This window comes from Dermacentor silvarum, chromosome 2, assembly GCF_013339745.2.
Source record: "Dermacentor silvarum isolate Dsil-2018 chromosome 2, BIME_Dsil_1.4, whole genome shotgun sequence".
In the NCBI taxonomy this organism is placed as follows: Eukaryota; Metazoa; Arthropoda; class Arachnida; order Ixodida; family Ixodidae; genus Dermacentor; species Dermacentor silvarum.
This window is the reverse complement of record NC_051155.1, coordinates 177,665,610-177,686,960: the sequence shown is the minus strand read 5'-3', so window position 1 is coordinate 177,686,960 and position 21,351 is coordinate 177,665,610. Positions and strand designations below refer to the sequence as shown.

At 43.7% G+C, this 21,351-nt stretch overlaps 1 protein-coding gene across 2 annotated transcripts in view; it reads right to left on the bottom strand.

The window, feature by feature from the left end:
* Positions 1-641: 641 nt before the first annotated feature.
* Positions 642-21,351, bottom strand: part of LOC119442193 (calcitonin gene-related peptide type 1 receptor) — a 123,804-nt gene continuing 103,094 nt past the window's right edge. Inside the window, exons 12-19 of one of the 2 annotated variants that reach the window (XM_049661953.1) lie at positions 18,423-18,483; positions 14,754-14,820; positions 9,509-9,594; positions 6,519-6,654; positions 6,115-6,156; positions 3,639-5,083; positions 2,771-3,060; positions 643-1,695 (exon numbers count right to left, since the gene is read on the bottom strand). In XM_049661953.1, the coding sequence (XP_049517910.1) occupies positions 4,871-5,083; positions 6,115-6,156; positions 6,519-6,654; positions 9,509-9,594; positions 14,754-14,820; positions 18,423-18,483 (605 nt within the window). In that variant the 3' untranslated portion in view covers positions 643-1,695; positions 2,771-3,060; positions 3,639-4,870. Of the gene's footprint in view, positions 1,696-2,770; positions 5,084-6,114; positions 6,157-6,518; positions 6,655-9,508; positions 9,595-14,753; positions 14,821-18,422; positions 18,484-21,351 lie in introns of both variants that reach the window. The other variant, XM_037706971.2, reaches the window with a different exon arrangement.

Here is a 21,351-nt window from a genome sequence, read left to right as displayed (position 1 = left end):
TCAAATGACCAAAAGTAATCATGAGCCCATTAGAATAATGTATTAATTAGATCCAGTGTTTCTTTGAGACTTTAAAGCCCAAGAATGCAACACTACCTAGTCCTTCCGCCTTTACCACACAGCTGAAGCCTTTATAGAGGACGACTTCGCCCACATCAAAGATGAGGCACACATGAACCGCACCTTGTAACCGCGCCCATTGTCTGGCATTCCCAATTGAACAATCCCTTATAGAATGTGGCACAAATTTGTGTCACGCCCAACCTCATCTGCACTGTAGGGGTAGTGACACTTACCTGCTGCATGATAGCGAGTCGTTTGTTGAAAAGATGTCGTGCTTTGTGACTCTAAGTCAGTCTTACAGATCTTGCAGTCTGCCTAGACAGTATATATACGCAATTACAGTATATATGCAAACACAATATATATACGCAATTGAAGTTCAACATAATAAAAGTACTGCACCAAATATCTTGTGATGGGCATATCATCTTCATATGGCTACCGATCACTGTGAAATTGTAAGCAATAACCTTGCTGATGACGCTGCCATCTACACTGACACAGGAATTCGGACTGTTCCCGTAACTTTGTAGACACCAAATGCTCTGAAGAATCTTCATTTATTTGCTCAACGAGACGACAGACACTTCCTGGAACACCGTTACAGTGTAGAACGGGTGGCCCCACACAATTAATTGTACAAGGAACTCCTTGTTATTCTAGACACAGCTTACTGCACCCTTACCCCTGGGGTAAGGGTACATTACCACTGGGTAATGGCACCTTTTGCGAAAGCTTACTCGTTCCTTAGTAAATGGTCGACACGATTAAATTTGGTTCGCGCGGCTGTGAAGATACGATACAGCATGTTTGGAGATTTTTTCCTTGTTGAGATCTCGAGCACGACGTCCCCGTAATGTAATCAATTTTCAGCGATGAACATTCTAAGACCATGGCCTCAGGCGTCACAGGTTCAAAAGGCAAGGCCCGCTTTGCTTCAATCATGAAAACGGCTAGCCTGAGTGACAATTCGCATAGCCGTGGTAATCAAACCCACTGCACCACTATTCAGAAAGCAAAATGCTCCAATTTCTTGCAAACAAGCAGACTGATGTGATTTTCTACATAGCCAGGTCAGTACCCAATAGCTTGCTTTAGCTTTTGGTATACTTGCTGCCGTCACTGACCAGCACGCTTTAGTTAACTTGAAAGTTGTCAGTAACTTGAGCAAACATGTCGAATATGTACGAGCGGTTTCCCTCGCTATGCTACCCGATGCTATCCGATGGTTCGATGGTTATGCTATACCCGATGGTCGCAAAATAAATGTTTCCGTGTAGTAATGATACTGTTTTCATTTTCACTTGAAGCGATAGCAATGTTTCGCGATTTCTCTCACATAATAGAGTTCACCAAAGCATTTTCAACAACGAGTATGAGTTTTAATGATCTCTGAATCGTGCAGATGAACGATGACAAGTAATAAATAGCACAAAATAATGGTTTAGATTGTGTACGCTGGCATCTTGGAGGCAAGGAGATTGAAGTGACAACATTCACACAACAAAGCATTGGTCAGTTCACAAATAGCTCCACTTTCGTCTTTTTTGAGTATTTCGTCGATTTCAGTCCGTCACTGAAAATTTGCCAGGAATACTTCACCAGAAGGTCTCGTGACTGTATCCGTTATACCTGCGCAGAAGCAAGAAAGAATCGAAATGATTATTAAATATATACTGTGCGGTGTGAAGGAGGTCTGACGAAGAAAAAGAAACACACACGCAAAGAAAATGTGCTGCTTCATGCAGTGGCGCCTAAAAGTGTCAGATAGATTATTTTCGGCATAAAACTCTTGCTTTTATTGAATTAAATCTCTGGCAGACATGGCAAGAAGCATACAGCTAAAACGTGTACAGCACCGTAGCTGGAAAATAGAAGTGTTTCCACGTCCACTGCGTAGGATTTTAGATTACTTGCAAATGAGGTCCCGTCAAAAACGGTACAACTAAACGTTTACATAGGTTACAGAATGATTGCAGCAGAAGTCCAAATGAACTGAGGACGGCTAGGAAGCCTAGGTTCGCTTAAGTTGTTTTGCCTCTACAAGGGGCCACTGAAGAAAGTGTTTAGAAATACTAGAATATCGTTCGAAAAGGGCAAAGTACGGGTGCATTTAATGAGATTAGTATTCTTGAGGTACTTCACTCACTTTTCCAGGGGCTATCTATCTATCTATCTATCTATCTATCTATCTATCTATCTATCTATCTATCTATCTATCTATCTATCTATCTATCTATCTATCTATCTATCTATCTATCTATCTATCTATCTATCTATCTATCTATCTATCTATCTATCTATCTATCTATCTATCTATCTATCTATCTATCTATCTATCTATCTATCTATCTATCTATCTATCTATCTATCTATCTATCTATCTATCTATCTATCTATCTATCTATCTATCAACAGTTTTCGCCCCAACGTCATTTGGCGTCAGGTTCATTGAAGAGCGGCACAGACCAAGTGGCACATGGCCAGAGACCCAAGTTGGCGGGAAAAAGGGTTGATACATGAACATATAGGCATATACATCCTCAGACAGTCCCTGCCAAGTGCATGAAATTCCTAAGATTGATCATAGCATTGATATACGCCCGACGGACAACACTGTGCGGCTCGGCTAATAGCGCTAAAATCACTCTGCTACACATACACTTCATTATTATAGCGGATGTTTTGTTGCACTGATGATGCTTACCTACAAAAAGTTGCGGTGACGATCTTCGGCGGCATCACGTGAGGCTCAGCGAGGGACTCCGTGAACTGAACGCCAGCCACAGGCACGACACTGCACGCAACACTTGTCGTACTCTAAAGGCTTGTATCGATGACTCAACCAGAACGTTCGATGCATTGCCAGAGTTCGGTCAGCACTACCGGCTATGTTTTGTCACGATGGGCCTGGTCGACTACCACAGAAGGAGCTTGTCGTCGAAAATGCAGCTGCACTGGTTCTCTTGCCGTCGTCATGCGGGTTGTCGTTAGAAGCTGCACAGCACGTCAAACAACTTGGGATCAGTGTCCTCCATCTGCTATGTTGTACAGAACATTAACGCGCTGCAAAATTATTGTGTCATGAAAACAGATAACGTTAAATGGCCTGTGAGTGACAAACTACTAAGGGTGTGATGCCTTATAAGTCAGGTTCGAAGGCTATTAAAGGTAAATTTTTAACGTATATATGCATGTGTAGACCTAACGGAGCATGGCGGAGAAAGACAGATATGATCATAAATGAGAGGTAGGGAGGGTAACCAGGACTGAGCCTGGTTGGCTACCTTGCACAGGGGGAAAGGGAAGGGAAGTAAATATTGAAAAGAAGGAAAGTCCAATGTTAATAAATTATTGCCGGAGACAGTTACTGTACTGTTCTGGTAAACTTTAACACACATAGCCGATAATATTGTTCTTGTAGTTCTCTGCAGATTTTAGAATGCTTGTCAATCTTTTCTTACTTTGTTCCCTCCAAATCTGGAATGCTTTTCGCCTGCGCCTCAAGAGCGCTATCAAGCCATGAGACTGCTATCGATAGTTCTACATAACATGGTTCATGCATTAAGACTTACAGTTCCCGGTAACGCTGTTCCAGCAAGAGTAGCGGAGGTAAGGAGTGAGAACGACTAGACAGATGAGCGCACCATGCATCCGATGACGGTGACAGATGTCTGCTGCTCTGAGCTTCTAACACTCGCACCAAGATTTGCTTCTTGAAGGTTAATCGCTTGGTTCTTGTGAACAATTCCCGTAGCTCCGTCTTCGAATAACGGTGGTGTCGGAGCATGCTGACGAGCAAGTTCGCTTACTCAAGCGCCGCTCAGGAGGTTGTGACCGGCCGCGCTCTGGTCATTCATTTGTTTTACTGCGGCCAAGCACTGTGGTTAACGTGGCAAACCCGTACACATTTGTGAGCGTGGAGGGAGGATCCGGTGGAGACAGGTACGCGATGACACATTTCGAAGTCCAAGGGAACCCCTGAAAACCACGCCCAATTTTGTCGACTAGTGGCACTCTTGTTAACACGGGGCTCTCATGCTGGGTCTACGCATCACTGGGCCGACGCTAACATAATCGTGGCAACACGGAAGGTGAGTTTAATAATGCCCGACAGTTTCTTTCATTGCACCAGGTCAGTTATACCTGCCAGACAGTTTTCTTTGCAGGAGTCCAGACCACTAATAATCAGACACACGACGCATCACACCTTGCTTGGGGCCCCAGCTGCAGTTTAGGCATCAAAACGTAACCCACCCCCCATCCTCATTCCGGGAACCTCCTCTGTAGAGTCCACCGTAAGCAACAGCCATCGCCTTCAAATGCATCATCCACGGCTGAAGTAGAAGAACGAGTTGTATGCATGGTGAGCACTATTACGAAGGTCACTCACTCGGCAAAACACGTGCGCGCACAACGTTCGTTCGAGGTGACTCCGCAAAGGGAGATAGATCGCTCCGGCACGCGCTCCGACATGCGCTCCGACATGCGCTTAAAATTATGAAGTCGATTAATTACACCGAGCGCTCATGAAGGGCCTCGTGATCATGAGGCAACGAAAGTTCGTCCTGGGCGTCGTGAGAGATTTCCGTAAGCGAAGAACACTTTCACAGTTGGTTTAACACCGGCCACCCTGAGCCAGTGACCAGAGTCGCATTCGATTTTACACGATGGTCCTGGCTCTGAACTGTTGCCGCTCTCTCGCACCAATAGAGCGAAAAGAGGTGCGAAGGGGAAACACACGTTGCTGCGTCGAACTTTGCCGCTTTTTGGAGGCGCTTAGAAGAAGGTGGCGGCGGAATCGGTGTCAGTTCCAGACCTCGTCCTCTGGTATGGTGTCACCGTTGCGAGTGCACGTGTACTTCTTGACGGAACCGTTGTTGGGATTAAGCGAATCGCCGACCGATGAGACGTGCGTGGACACGGACATGCGAGTCATGGCCATACTGTGGCTCCTCCGACTTGAGAAGCCCCGCTGCAGGCGGTAGCGTCCGTAGGAACGCCGCAACAGGTACAGCACCTGTCGAGGAAAGAGAAATATGTGCTGATTTTAATGAAAACACCTCGGTGTTACTCGGGCTGCAAAGCAGGAAGGCGGGGCTGGTTCATTGCGAGTGTTTGTAAGCGTATTGGCTGAGCTCTGCAAGTGCGAACAGACAAGAGCGAAGGCGAGAAGGACAAGTAGCGCTGCCCTGGTCTGATAGCGCTGTTTGCACTATCAGCTTAAAAAGAAACGCAAAAACGAATCGAAACTGACTTAGGCTGCGTCATTGCATTTCCAGCTTCGCCACAATTAGTAACAGTTAGTCTCTTCGATTTGTCGCCCCGGACTCTCCCGAACTGCCAGAGACGCTGCGTACTCAATGTTCATTGGCGGAAAGCACCGCCTCGGGCAGTTCTGGGCCATCCGGGATTAGAAATCGAAGAGTCTCAGTGGCCTAATTCAAGCTCCACAATTTGCTTTTGCGTCAACACTAGGCGAAGATAAGCTACGGAACAAGGAAAAGGCATTCAGATTAGTTTTTCCTTCTTAATAATAGCGTTTCAATTTATTGTGACGGTACTTGCAGTGTCCAATCAACTAGCCCAACGAAATGCATGTGAATGTGCTGTCTGTATAGCACGTTCAGAAAAGACTTGCAGTATCTGAATCATTGTTTTGTGCATATGCAGAGTGACCTTATTGCTAGCCTTTGTTTTGTGTTTCTTTTCTTGCGTAGCATCCCTCGCTCACGATGAATGTTCACAAGTCTACTCCAAATTTATAACTTCAGAATAGAGTCGTTGAAACTAATGATTGTCTCTTCGTTTTTGTTGGCTTCTTTTTTTCTTTCTTTTCAGCATAGTTTTCAATTTGCGCTCTCAAACCCACGCAAGTTGGAAGTGTTAGCCCAAAGAACGGCCTGGCATACTCGAAGTCAGGTGATATGAGATTAGGGATATGGCGACATCAGAGCAAAACTCACTGTCAGATTAGTGATTTGCCTGCAAAATTACATTTTAATATAACTCGACGCTATGTTGTCGATTTTTATGAACTACCTTACTCACCTCTCCGTTGAAGTAGCAGAATATGACGGCTACGAAAAATCCCTGAAACAAAGCAAATTCGGGATTAAGTACAAGTGACACAGCAGACACATCTGACGGAAACGCGATAAAATAAAACAAAAGACAAAAGTGCGCGAAGCTTCAAGACGCGATCGGAGTTCGATTCCCGTACAGCGACAAAGATTTCGCGAGTTGTCATGGTAAATTATCAAAACAACCGAAGATCGTTTCTTCAAAGCATGATGCCTCAACTACAGGGGAAACATCAAATTTTATATCATGAAACACTCGTACGGGCTAAATGATTTTTTTCGATAGAGTGCTGATCTGAAAACTAAAAATTAACACGACTAAACAATAAATGATGTGCAGTGGCATTCACACAATTCAAACATTTGCCCTACCTGCAGGCCATCTGACGCCTTGCTTATGTACTGGTAGACCTCCCAGGCACCGCAGTTGGATGGGCTGCGGTACACTGTCATTAGGAAATGCATGCCGAACAGGGGGAACAGCACCAACACAGCTCGTACGGCTTTCCTGCACAAACATAAATGATTAATTAAGGAACTAAGCAAGCCAGAAATGGAGGGATAGAAGCGCTAAAGAGCAGCCAGCATGGGTAATTGGTAAACCCCCGTACAGAACATTATATTATCGCGACGCACAGGGAAGCCATGGGTACTCGAAAACTTCGCATGAATCGAAAGGCATTTATTTCTTCCTGACATTGGTGACAACATCTGTCTTCTGCTGCTGCATTTTCAGTTCCTGGCGAAATGCCAGCCTTGTAATTTAAAGATCACTTCAGTTTCTAACAAGGCTAACACTGCCCGCTATCTTCGTAATTTATTGTTTCTCAGCCTTATTAAGACCGCTAAGCACCGCGTACACAAAGACCATGGTTTGTTTGCGTAGATTATGATTTCACTGTGACGCTCTGCTAAAAAAAAAACACCTGCTTACCAGCAATGGGAGTGATAGTTTTATTGATTCCTTCCTAGCCACGGTATAAGATTAACACGTTTAGTCGAAGACGCAGGCATTCTACAGCTTCTCATAAAGATTGTGAATACAACGCCATTCCGTGTTTCACGCCTATGCATTACTTTTGCTTCGAACTTCCGGTGGCGCTTTTGATAGCTTCCGCGACAAATATTCGCATTCTTTAGGCAAAGCGTTACACCGCCGCGCCTTTCCTAAAGCCCTTTTGGCGAATTACTATAAACAAGGCAAGTTCACACCGGCTCATCTAGATCACAGTTTCAACAAAGAGCGCTGCAGCAAAATATATCCAAGCGCAACGCAATGCAAAGGCACTTCTGTGCACATAGACACCGCATTTAAAATTTTTAACAGGGCACCTGGTCAGTATTGTAGACCATTTAACAGAATACACAAAATTAAAATTTTAGCATTGACAGCGGCGCCTGAGTGATTCAGGCGCCGCTGTCACTACCCTCCTTTATGCATATGCATGCATAAAGGAGGGTAACTTGGATAGTTTGGGTAGTTTGGAGGAGCAGAGAGCCAGAGAGAAAGCAAGGAGAGGGAAGGCAGGGAGGTCAACTAGACCACCATCCTGCTTGCTACACCAAACTGAACATAAGGGCCAGGGGGAATATGGAGATAGAAAGAGCGAGAGAGTGTGTACTGTGCGCGCACAGCAGGACACACAGCAAAACTACAAAAAGTCACTCACACATGTGCATTTCAAAAAACTGCAGCCGCGCAGCGCATAATTATTCTATTGGACTATACAAACGCGCAGACTGTTTTTTTCCTAACCATTGTCTACATAATGTCCTGTACTGGAGAGACAATATTTCATGCAAAGGATTCGAAATCATATCTTCTCCAGGCATTTTTTGTCTACCGAGTTCTCTGTGTCATATATCTTTGCCGCTTATGAAGCGTACCGAAACGACATCATTGTTAGAGTGAGGTGAAGAGAATGACGACGGTTCCGAAGACGACAAAAAGTCATTACAGTCTGGCTGGGCTCTCTTTCGTCAACTCTAATATTCTGTATCGTTGGAAGTACATCTTGTAAATAGTTTTCTACGTGTAACATTTGGTGGAGGTGCAGGTACCCATCATCTTTGCAACGGAGTTCCACAGCGGACGTCACATCCAGCTTGTGGCCATGCTTTCCAGGAACGACGCGTCGTCTACGTTTGCATCTGCTTCGTTGTCTACCCAGTACTTTCACCTTCCACATCCTCATGACCCCGGCAGATTCTCCGGCCGCGATGGCATTGACGTAGAAGAATGGCTGAGAATGTACGAACATGTCAGCGAGAGGAACAGGATGAAGCTGATCATAATGCTAGCAAATGTCAATTTTGACATGAACGCAAACCCACACGTTTGGTTCCACAGACATAAGGAGGAACCCACTAGCTGGGAGCTGTTCAAACAGAAGCTGTCCGACCTTTTTGGCAATCCATCTGGTCTACAACTAGCCACCAAAATGCAGCTCTCTACCCGCGCTCAAACTGCTACCGAGTCGTAGGTGTCCTACATAAAAGACGTTCTCACCCTTTGTCACAACATTGACACGTACAGACTTTCCAACTATCTTCTCCTTACCCTACTGGGCCACTTAATTTGTTGAACACTTTTTTTTTATTTTGCTGTCAGATGTTCTTAACGACGGGTTTATTTTCACATGTGACATATAAAGCAAAGCTAAACAATTCAACTTATTATTCTCAACTTATTTCTTTCTTTCCCAGTTTTCCCCACAGCATCGGTGGCTAATGCTCGTGAAAGCTAAGCACCTTGTGAAAGCTAAGCGACATCGCTAATGGTCGTGAAAGCTAAGTGTTTTTGTTTTGCCTGAGAAGTTTCTTGGCAATACAGCAAATAAAGTAATAACAATGAAAGATACGGCATCTTACAAATGTCTTGAAAGGTGTACCTTAAGTTTGGGACAGTTTGGGTGAGCTGGAAACGTACACGTCATCTGAACAATCGTTCAGCTTGTTAACACATAATTAATTCGCGAAAGGATTTTCGGTAGAACTCTAGCGAGATATTCGCATGCTGACCACAGTCGCAGTCAAGCGATGCATGAATGTTAGCTTTATTCTGATTCGCATTCATAGTCACGAATGTGCACATAAAATCTAAGAAACCCCAGCATCCTTACTGAGCATTCTGTCCTTTGTCTACTTGAACTGCTTGAGCACGCTGCAGCACTGATGTACAAAACTAAATTCTATTACACAAGTGGTTACAATACTCCACAAAACGCGCTACGTTTACAGTTTTGAGATATTTGAACCCCAACACACCTCGCCTTTACTTAAATATTTCAAGGAACTACAGGGTGGGTCCAAGATTACTGACAAAACGTCAAGCGTCTTATAAACGCTATGTGATAGCTTACCGAAATTGGCTTGGCTCATTCGCGTGGGTGCTTCTCAACTTGGTGACGAGAACGCGGATGATGTTGCACAGAAAAATAAAATTGGCCTGTAAAAGAGAAAATAATCACAGACCACACGATGACTTCAAGAGGAGAATGCTTGTAACACACGAATTGCTTTGTAATTTAACTTGAGCTACGCTTTCAAGCCCGCGTTAGAGCCGACATTGGAAGAGATGCGGCCAATTGTACAAAGACGCTCGCCAAAATATAAGCACGGACTGAATACTCGGCGTGTATTTTCGGTGCAGGAGTAGCACGAGCTTTCGTTGGCTGTCCGTACTAAAGAGCTGCACTTGAAAGCTTCAGTAAACATTATAGAGAGCCTGGCAGTAAGCTTCATGAAATGAATGAGTAATACTCGCACTGTGTCATTTTGGCGAGTACAGTTCAGTTGTTCAAATTCATATCTAGCTAGAAAGTGAATATTTTCCGGCTTATTTACTTACTACTGTATGCACAACTTCTTTCGCGAACTGCTAGAGTTCTGCAAGAAACCACGTAACATCTACGGCTTAAAACGCATTCTTTTTGCACAAGAACCTTACCTAGTGAAAAAAAAACCTTTGTAAAAATGGCTTTAAAATAACAATATTGTCTTGCTAAGCGCCATGTAGGCGTGTGCATTGATATCAATAAATTATTCACTAATATATCACACCTGTATATGAGGCAGTATTGTCTATTAGACCATAGTGTCACAGGCAACACACAATTCACACTGGGAAGCAAAAAATTTCATCCAGATTTTTGATGACGTGTCCAATTCCAAACATGTTTGCCCGCCTCTTGGAGACAAATATTCCACGGCACCGCTTGAGCGAAAATCGCGTTCATTCATCATTTTGACGTAATGACGGTACAGTAATGACAGGCTTATCCCTCGAAACGAGGTCTAGAGAGCACATATTTCAAGTGTTGACATCATAACATACTTCACACTTTGTCACCTGTATATATCTTCATTACCTACTCATTAACCCGAAAGGCGGTACTGCTGTAGGCGTACATTTATTGTCGCAGGGAGTGCGCATTTCACACCGAGGGATCATAATTAAATAAGAGCAACTAAATGCAGTGCGGAATCCACTGGCAAATGTGCAGTTCACGGAAGACGTTGCCCAAGTAACTGTAGCGACAACTCTACTGCAGCCCTGAAGACGTATCGCACAAACTCTGCACTCAGGTGTTTTTATCTCGCGTCAGGAAGTAGGCGTATAGTTCGCGGTTCGGTTGCCTTTCGGTAGTACCCCTATAATTATTTACCCAAACTCACGGGCGAAGATAGCTGGACAGCGCGGAAGTACGTAGAATATAAGAGGCTTGCAGAGAGAAATGCACTCAAGTCTTCTCGAGTCAGACGCGCGTAAGTAACTTACAGCTCCAGGCGTTCATGCCTGACTGCACATGCAAGTAAAAAGCGGATTCGTTCGCACGCAGTGCGCCCGTAGCTCCAGGACCCTTGACAACGAGTGGAGAATGCCAAATCGTGTTGTTGCAGTGTGACTGCACTTTGCACTGGTCGATAATGAAGACGGCAAAGCTACGTGCATTCAGGAAGAGCCATTCCGCCGGGAAACGTGAAATTCAAGCACCTACTAGTCTACGAAATATGGGGAGTATATTTCATAGACAAGTAGAGACGAATATCACCCTGAGACTAGCCTTGTAACGTATAGCGGTGCACTCAACATCGTATGGACCGGTGGAGCTGATACAATGTAATATAGTACACTTTATTTGCATTCCTCCTCACATAATAACTTTCATGATCGCTCTAAGCATAGACTGCTTGATGGGAGACGAGACAGCGGGGAGACATATTTATTCCCCCATAAAAATCATATAACGGTTTCCTTGTTACATTTGTTGTAAACTGAAAGCCTTCATCGCTTCATTACCGTATAAGGTGCTTATTGGTTCGCCTCTACAGGGTTTTTTAGCTGCACCAAATTTTTTAAATAATAAAAATGTAAATCTTGGTCACGTTATGTTTACCATTCGAGTGTACGGATTGGCGGCCTCTAGATACAGAGCCATTTCCGCACGTATGTGCGTAATTAGCGAAGTTACGCTAATTAACTTTCTAATTATCAACTATAGGTGGCTACAGCAAATGAGTACTTTGGGGCCAGTTCTCGACACTATCTATCCCAACCATCAAATTTTGAATAGCGGAGTCCATGTGGGAGCTACGCGAACAATTAGTTGCCCTTGGCAGGCTGCTTGAAACCGAAACTGGCCGCAAGAAGAGCGCATGAAGAGCGTCTGGGTCGTCGATGTCGCCGCCCCCCTCGCCTTTCCTGACGTCTCCGAGGCCACCGCCGGTGCGGCCCAACGAGCAGCTTGCGTTATCTCCTTGCTGTCTGCGGCGTTGGGCTACCGCTTCAATGCCGGCAGGCCGCCAAATTTACTTCGTCATTCCGTCGGGCGCCACGTTGCGCTGGTGCGCCAACTCCGCTCCTTGTAAAGCCCCTATATTTATAAATATAGGGGCTTTAGCTCCTTGGGCTTTTAGATACTACAGGCAAGCCGTCATATCAGTCTGTAGCGTCGACTGAGAACGCCGCAGATGATAACGCAAGCTGCTCGCGGGGCCGGACCGGCGCTTACCTCGGAGACGTGACGAAAGGCACGGGAGCGGCGACATCGACCACCCAGACGATCTTTTTGCGACCAGTTTCGGTTTCAAGGAGCCTGCCAAGGCGGAAATTGTTCACGTAGCTGCCACATGAACTCCGCTATTCAAAATTTTATCGTTGGGATAGGTAGTGTCGAGGACGGGCTCCAAAGTACTCATTTGCTGTAGCCACCTATTGTTGATAATTAGAAAGTTAATTAGCATAACTTGGCTAATTACGCACGTAAGTGCGGAAATTGCTCTGTAACTAGAGGCCGTCAATCCGCCCACTCGAATGGTAAAGATAACGTGACCAAGATATATATTTTTCTCATTTTATAAATTTGGTGCAGCTAAAAAAAAACAAAAAAAAAAAACACCCTGTATACGCGCGGGGCTCCCGTTGTCCTGGTCTTTATGAAGTTATAATGCGAATAGCATTATTTGCCTTCTGCCGTTTGGAGCCTGCCTGCCTGTTTTCCTATCTATCTATCTATCTATCTATCTATCTATCTATCTATCTATCTATCTATCTATCTATCTATCTATCTATCTATCTATCTATCTATCTATCTATCTATCTATCTATCTATCCATCTATCTATCTATCTATCTATCTATCTATCTATCTATCTATCTATCTATCTGTCTGTCTGTCTGTCTGTCTGTCTGTCTGTCTGTCTGTCTGTCAATCAGTCAATCAATCAATCACCCGGTGGAGCAAGTTGTCTGCTTGCTTGAGTCACTAGGCATGCGCTCCTGCTCGTGATGCCGTCGTGGTCGTTCCATCGTCGTCATTCCAGCTTCGTGATCTCACTCTCGTCATGCCATCGTCGTCACGCCCTGACCCCGTGGACCAAGTTGTGTAATAGCTCGGGCCACTAATTATGGGCTCGTGGTCGTGATGCCGTCGTGGTCATTGTATCGTCGTGATTTCACCATTGTTATCTGATTCTCGCCATGCCCTCTTCGTCACGCCATTGCCGTCATACGGTCGTCATGCATTCTTTGACAAACCGCCATTGTGATGCCGTCATGGTCATACAATCGTTGTCATTTCAGCTTCATAATCTGACTCTCCTCATGCTGTCGTCGCCACACCATCTACGCCGACCCAGTGGTCCACATTTTCTAATATCTTGGGCCAGTAGGTGTGTGCTCGTGGTCGCCATGTTGTCTTGGTCGTCGCATCATCGGCATTACAACTTGCTCATCTGATTCTCGTCGTGTCGCCGTTGTAAAACAATCGTCGTCGCACAGCCTTCGTGATAGAGTCGTCGTCACGTTCGGAAGTAATTGATCAGCCGCATTCGCTAACAATATGTCCAGCAACAAGATTTGCTGGAATTTACTTTTACAAACAATTGTAGCGTAAGAGATTTCAGGAATACAGGCCCTTAGCCCGTAGTCACAAAAAGGTAACCTGCTGTGATCCCAGCAGCATTCAGTTTACCAAAGCAGCTATAGCATTGGGTGTTCTACGGACAGATTGTGCCTGACTTCTTTATTTAGTGCTAGATCCCCCCAAAACAAGTTCGGCATGATGCTAGGTCGGAATACGGCGCTCGCAAGCATGCTTTGTTCTAAGTCATGATGGTCCGTGCAGTGGGCTGTCAAAGGAATTTTGCTCCAAACTGCTGCTGTGATCACAGCAGCACTCCGTTTACCAAAGCACATATAGTATTGGGTGTTCTACGGACAGAGTGTGCCTGACTTGTTAATTTAGTGCTAGATCACCAGCAAACAAATTCGGCATGATGCTAGGACGGAATACATCGCTCGCAGGTGAGCTTTGTTCGAAGTCATGACGGTCTGTGCAGTGGATTGTCAAAGGAATTATAAAGTAGCGTACAATGGCTCTTACTCATGTCTGAGCGCATACATTGAACACAACCGAGATCTGACCCACCTTGTCCTAAAAATACTGTAATATAACATTTAATGTCTTGTTTTAGTGTCAAACCCGCATATAATGAGCCTGGATAAAGCGAATTATTCTTTTTATTATGTTCCTGAAACATGGTGACCCATATGTATGTAAATAACTCTCTCATAGTTAACTGGGCACTGGATATATAGAACTCGGGGCGTCCCGTGTCGGGAAATTGGGACAAACTGATAAATAAATCTAAAATAAAATAATAATTAGAAAACAGTGGCGACATTGAACAAGCCCTTGCAGGTGACAATATGCTACACTGATAGTTATCCGAGATCGAGGAACGCGGACTGGTGCAGGTCTCCACTATCTTGCGCATTTATAGAGATCGCCATTCTTACTGATGCCGCAGAAGAGTTCAAGCAACAGGCAATCATTACTACCTACTACGCGCGGAGTTTTGTTCACATTAAATGGATTTCGGCATGGCTTCGTTTCTTCACTAGCGTTAGCAGATTCGCATATAAGAGACGCGCCACAAAAGTTTGTTCAAGTTTTTTATAAGCAAGTTTGGGTATTTATCGAATTAACTTGTATATCTATTTTTCGCGCATACGCCCGATCGTATTAGCAGGGTTCCATTGCACATTCAACTTCCTCTGCAAGAGCACGAGGTTCATCGCACAATGGGCACGAAATATACTCACAAACAGACAGAACAAGCCTGGAGCCAAGGTGATCCAGTTATATCCTTCTACGTTGTCCATCCAGCAACTGCGACAGAGCAAAGACCGAGATCGTGCCGTAGAGATCGCAGACCATGCGTGACAGGTGGTAAGTGTGTTATGTCTCTGACAGACTGATCTTAACGAGTCCAGGCAGAACCGCAACGAGCAGCCTGTCCGCCATGCTATAGAATGCGAGGCAAGCATTCCATGCACCACCATAACCTAGCAGTTAACTATGTTCGAGCATCCAATATTTCCGTCGTGCATTTCCAAGCATCAACAGGTAAGTACCATGCAGTGTGTATGTCGTATCACTTTTTGTGCGTTTACGATGGAAGAGGTTATTATGCAATTTATCTTGAAAAAGAGAGTGCGATCATGTTATTTAATTATGTACTTCTACGCTTTGGTTGTACGACTACAACTTGATCATTTTAGTTCCATATTGTGTTTACTGCGGAGTTGTAGATCTTAATAGAGAGTGGAGCTCAATCAGAATCACAATAATATGAAAACACGGTACAAAATTTTCAGAATTTGCGAACATATACACGCCATGATGCCACACGTTTATTCAAACTGCATGTTTGTGTTCCGCGGCAGGCTAAACTTGACAACACTTTAGATATGTTTTGTTGCTCAATAACCTTTTGCTGCGCATATAACGTCAGCCGCTTTGCGACGTTCCCAACAAGCACTAACAAAATGAGACAAGCGTCTGCATCATAGCTTGCCTTGACACCGAAATAAAAGATGGTGATGAGCCCACACAAGGCCCCATATGCCGCTCGATACCGGAAAGATCAGTGATTTGTACTGGGAAGCATAAAATGTGACCTGCTCTTCCATAAAACAGCGAAAGTACGTGATGTATTGTGCACACTGGCCAACATTCTTATGACTGTTGTTATGATCGTGCTGCTCACTCTCATAAGACGTGCAACATGTCGCAGGCATCTAATGTCAGTGAGCACGTGCTTTACATGACTGGATTGGCAACAGTTGTCAAGTACCAAATATGAAGTGGTTTTTACGACACTACACAAACCAAGATCAAAAGAAGCAATTGTTAACAGTCGCAATTTGTTATGACTGGATGCTGCATCATTCAAGCCAGACCCAAATATCGCTACGGATTGAAATCAGCATGCAAACTTATCAGCAGCCACATCAAGTGGCATGTTAGCGAAGTGAGCTCAAGCCCATAGGTTACGTATTTTCCTTGTGAACTCACCTGGAGTCTTCTCTGTAAGGGAATGAAAACAAACGCACTGTAATTGACCAAACGAGAACTAAAAAAAAACCATTACATTTGCATTCACTCTGCTTCGTGTTTATTGGCAAGAGTTGACAACAAACGCTCAAATTTCACTGCACAATGCCATTGCACAAAATTTTCTACAAACAGAACTCCCATGGGTGTGATGAACGCCTTTCGTGACTACCGTGTGCTTCGGTTCCAAGGCGGCGTCATTTACTACGTGTCCTCCATTACTTTTACTTTCTCACATCATGGATACTTCTCTGCCTTGTTCTGTTTCTTCTCGTGCTCTTTGTTGCCCATTGCGTTTGTACTTATATATATAAATTTGGGCATTCTTACCCACGCTCACTCGTGTTTATTTTTATGTCAGACTGGATACTGGACGTAAATGGGTTGTCATCAGATCCACTTTTTCCTGATCTGTGGCCATGACACCAATTAGGTTTCTTTCAGAGTTTGTTTTGAGGTGCTTTAAGCCTCATACCGTTTAAAAATGCGTTTGTAAGCTCCCATGCTTGTTTCATACGTGAAAACTGATAATGCCAAAATTTTTCAGGAAGCCAACTCTACTTGTCATTACGTTGTACACGTACGGCATAAGAAAAGTGCGTAGACCCTTACTATTCCCATGCTTCACTTTGTTTCTACAAGAGTGCTTAAAACCCACTAGACTGACCACCTTGGTCACTGAAAAGATCATTTAGTTAAAAGATGTTCATTTGGAGAAACAGCTTTTTCAGAAGTGCCTCAAAACACTATGTTTCACAACAGAGCATCGGAAATTGTGAAAACGCGCTCTGAAGTATATTGAGGGAGACATGCTCTTCTAGTGGCGGAAGAACACAGTGACGAACCAAGGTTAGCATGATAGCTAGGGACGACCCGGCGTGCTTTTGCGGCACTTCTTCGCAGTATGTTTTATGTGATTTTTTAAAGTTCATTTAAAGATGTCCGAGAACCTTCCGGCCGAATAAACTAGAATGTGCGCACAATTCTTAGAAGAACTCAATGCGCGTTCCGTGTTTTTCAGAGAAGACAATAATATAAATATACGGTGCAGTTATCCTGACTTCTCTGGGACTGCAGCTGGCACCACCAATGCTACTACCTGGATACTCTCCCCATAGGATTTTCCGTGCCATTATAAAGAGTTCAGGATGAACGGCAGTCGAAACAAGTATGACAAGATTTTACACTACAATGAAATTGCAGCTCAATCACGGATAACGCATTGTCGTTTGATCAGCAAGGAGAGAGCGAGAATTATTATTAGATACAAGCTGAGAGGTTGGGTTTAGCTACTTTGTCAACCCTGCTATTCATCCTCGGGGTAGAGGGGATGGAGAATGAAAGGTGAGGGTGAAAGTAAGGATGATAATATGCAGAGAAAAGGCATGAAAAAATACGCTAATGGTTATTACATTCGTATATCCTGTTTACTATCTCTCAAAAAGCCAGGATGCACTTCATTGCCTGGCACGTGCAGCATTTTTGGCCTAACCTAAACGAAGGCTTTAGGACAGTGACCGGTTGTGAATACCTGGAAAATATTCCTTCATTGGCTGTTTTTCTCGACAGTACAGCGGGAACACACAAAGCACATGGTCCATAATCCATGGTACAATGTAGTTATCACAGTCCGTCGCCAATAAGGTGGTGATAGTCTTGGGTAAAGGCCGTGCCAAGTCTCGATCTGCGCATAAGGCTTACGAGGATTCTTTGGATGTTTGACGGTATCCTGAATCGAAGCTCGGGATAAAGTAAATGAAGGTGGCGATGACGGTGGTCTGGTTAAGACTTGTAACTTGCCTTGGTGGCTCGCATGGTGTCAGAAATGATCAGCAAGGAGTTTCTCACTATTTAAAGTAAAACGCGCATAGTGATAGAAGCGGCGACTTTCTGCCTGTAACTCTCTGTGGTACGCACAAAAAAAAAAGAAAACAGCGAATGAATGAGATTGTAATAGAACCTGCCCCTAAATTCACACACATGCAGTAGTGGGTTACTTTCACGCAATTTATTTTTTATTTGGCCGTGTGACCAGAAAATGTTCAGCCACTGCTTACAGAGCCGCGACTCCAATAGTTAATTCAATACATCCCCAGTAAGAATTGTTATGGTTTTCTTTTTTTTTCTTTTAGGCTTATGCTAATTAATGCCCTGGAACTATGTTTATTTAAACTCCCGCCTGTTTTGAAGAACTATTGCCACTTGCAAACTATGTACATAACAAATCAGATTACGTCAAACGTTGCTTGAGCGGCACGAATTTTTGGGTGTTCTTGTGCAGAAAATTAACGGGCGACTAAAGGCTAAATAATTAATCGACGAGCGCGGAAGCTGCTGTCGAGGGGCAAAACAAAACGCTAGTGAACTTTACTTACGGGTGGCCCGTCCGCACGGCTCGCAAGATGGCGCTGATGCTCACGAAGATGGCCGGGCAACCTGGACGAGAAATGCATATTTATCGTCCTGGTTCTTTGTTCAGCACCTTCATTATCTTTCAGATTTACGCCACCATATGCGATGTCGAGAGATGACAATCAAATTACCCTGAAAAATTAACGCCGCATGAAACGCAACGCTGTCTTCGACAAATACAGGCTTATCAATTAACGCTTCTGTCACTTCATGTCAGGTACAATGCAGCCTTGTTCACTTCCTTTGATTCACAGAGACACAGATTACTTACTTCTCTTAGTGTACAAAGAAAACATGAGAGTGTGCAAACATACTTATGTTTATTATCGCCTTTTTTTCTTTCTGATGTATTTTTTCTTGAGATAATGGTCGGTCCCTCACCCATACTTCGGTTGTTCAAAAAAAAAAAAAATGCGCAGTCCAAATGCCTCGCTAAACAGGAAACGCTAGTTTCTACTTCTTTGCTTAACAGCTCACCTTGCCGAAGGTCATCATTTAAAATGATATACATTTTGAGGCAATCCTAGAAATTTAGGTGCGAGTCCTCCTCATAATCAGCAGACTCACTTGCGTACAGTAATCTCATATACTACTTCCGAAGTACCGAAACTTCACCGCCAGGCCGAGCCAATTACTAGTTTTTGAGTCCTATTTGTCAGTTTAAAATTATAATTACTAATTAAATCCCCAGCAGCGTGCTAGATTCTATCACTATAAATCATGCTCATTTCATTTTCATCGACGTCTCACAACACATTCTGGCCAGTTGTCAGTCCCTTTAAATAAGTGTCCGTTCAATCGATGAATACGCCGGTGAGTAAGCAATTGATCTCCTATAAACGTTTGAATATTTGCTCTTGGAAGTCTACTAAAATAAGTTAAATGTTGGCAGCCAGTAAGTCCACCTTGCTAATTGAATAATTACAGGCAGAGAAAGTAACTGATGACCTCCACTTCGCTTTGTGGTGGACTCCAAGTCTCTATTTCTTAGTACTTTTTCATGGTTAGATTTGATTTTATGTATTAATACACATCGTTGCATATTTCATTCGCATTGCTGAAAGCTATACAAGAACAAGAGAGGTAAACATTATTCGCTTTGCTGTTCCTCACCCAAGATTTCGCGTGTAACAACCTTTAACTACTTCTACACAATAGATTGTCGACAAGTGATCAAGAAGCGCCAATGTGGGCTGAAATGTTCGATTACGCTGTAGATTTCCGTGACACTGCTGCTACTGTTACTCTCTTTGATGATCGCTCCTTAATATCGTAGCAGGCATCAACCGTATTTCCAGCCTCTTCTTGTCCTTCAGACAAAGGACAAATCCCCAGTTGCTCCGGTATTGTCCAGCGAGAAAATCGACAGTTTACACCCACCGCCTCCACATGCAGTCACCAAGTGAAAAAGATACGACACCTGAGTGAGAGAGAGAAATCAGGAAGTGAAAGACAGCGAAGTTAAACTGTGGATATATCCAGCTGGCTAACCTGCCGTGGGGAAAAAAGAAAAAAAATGAATGTACAGGAAAGGTTCAAGATAAAAAAAAAGGGAAGAAGTAACTATAGCTGGGAAAGTTAAAGCATCGGTAACGACGCCAAAACTCGTCACCGCTGTATTGAGCTACTTCGGCAAGGCTTGCACTAGGCGTCATCGCGGGCTGGGATAGGAAAAGGAATCATCGCATCATCAATCTTTAGGAGTTATAAAAAATAAATCGAACCACGTTGGTAGACAAAAGGTAAAATGGGTAACGGAGTGACCGGTGGCTTAGATGCGCGATGGCAGTGGAGTATTATTATAGTAAAAGTAGCTTTGTTCTTGTTTTTTTTTCATCAAAGTGAAAACATCTGATGAACGACGTTCTGTGTGTAGACGGCATTTGGCGGCCTTCGAGAAGAAGGGAAATACACCATGCAAGTAGAATAGAAATGCGGACGAAGGGGCCTCAACTTTAACGTTGACGGATAGCGACCTGGTTGTGTGAGCACGCAAACACAAAAGTAAAGAAGACAAAAAAAAAGGAACTTAGTGGAACTACCTTGTCGATATCAGCAGTCTCTACGCTACACTTATGATCGATGTCGAGACCTGAAAGAAGACCCACACCGTTGTAGATTAACCAACATTTATGAAAGCAATCTCGGCACCCGGATACCAAGAAATTTGAGCATCAATAGGTTCTCAATACCAGGTTACAGAAAAAAAAGCAAGCAGTAGGAATATTCTCTGAGTAAAGTTTCAATTTAAGTTAACACGATGAGGCAAAAAAAAATGAAAAAAGAAGGCAATACTCCCTCAATTTCTTATCTGTAGGCGGTCTATTATTTAACTTCATTTCATGGGTGCTTGTGACAAAGTAACGGGCCTTAGGCATACTGAATTTTATAGCTAGTGATGTTGATAGAATTTTGTCGGCTATATACACTGCAGAGTGTATATACTGCGATACATTGTTGAATGAGTGATAGATTACTGTTACAATATTGGTGTGATATGCACATTTTAAGGTTGCCCAAGCGTTTTGACAGATTCAAATAAGTGACACGCTTCACGTTTCAAGTGTAGGTACTGCTTTTGCCACTGAGTACGGTTTCAATTATCGCCGCTTTAATTTATAAGTATAAGTTATAAGTATATGTATATGATGAATTTGATAACGAGTTCTGTAGTAGCGGCGATTCAAACACATCTACCAGTCGTAGAGTGAACAGCCCTCTTACGGCCGCTCGATAAAAACCGAACACCGAACGGCCGCGAAGGCGTCATTTAGGTGTCAGCATCAATTTGTGCACTGCTTTCCAAACCCATACTTCACTGCTAATATGCGTACACTGTTGCAGTTTTTAAGGACAACATACTTAGACAAGCGGCTGTAGCCTGAACTGATG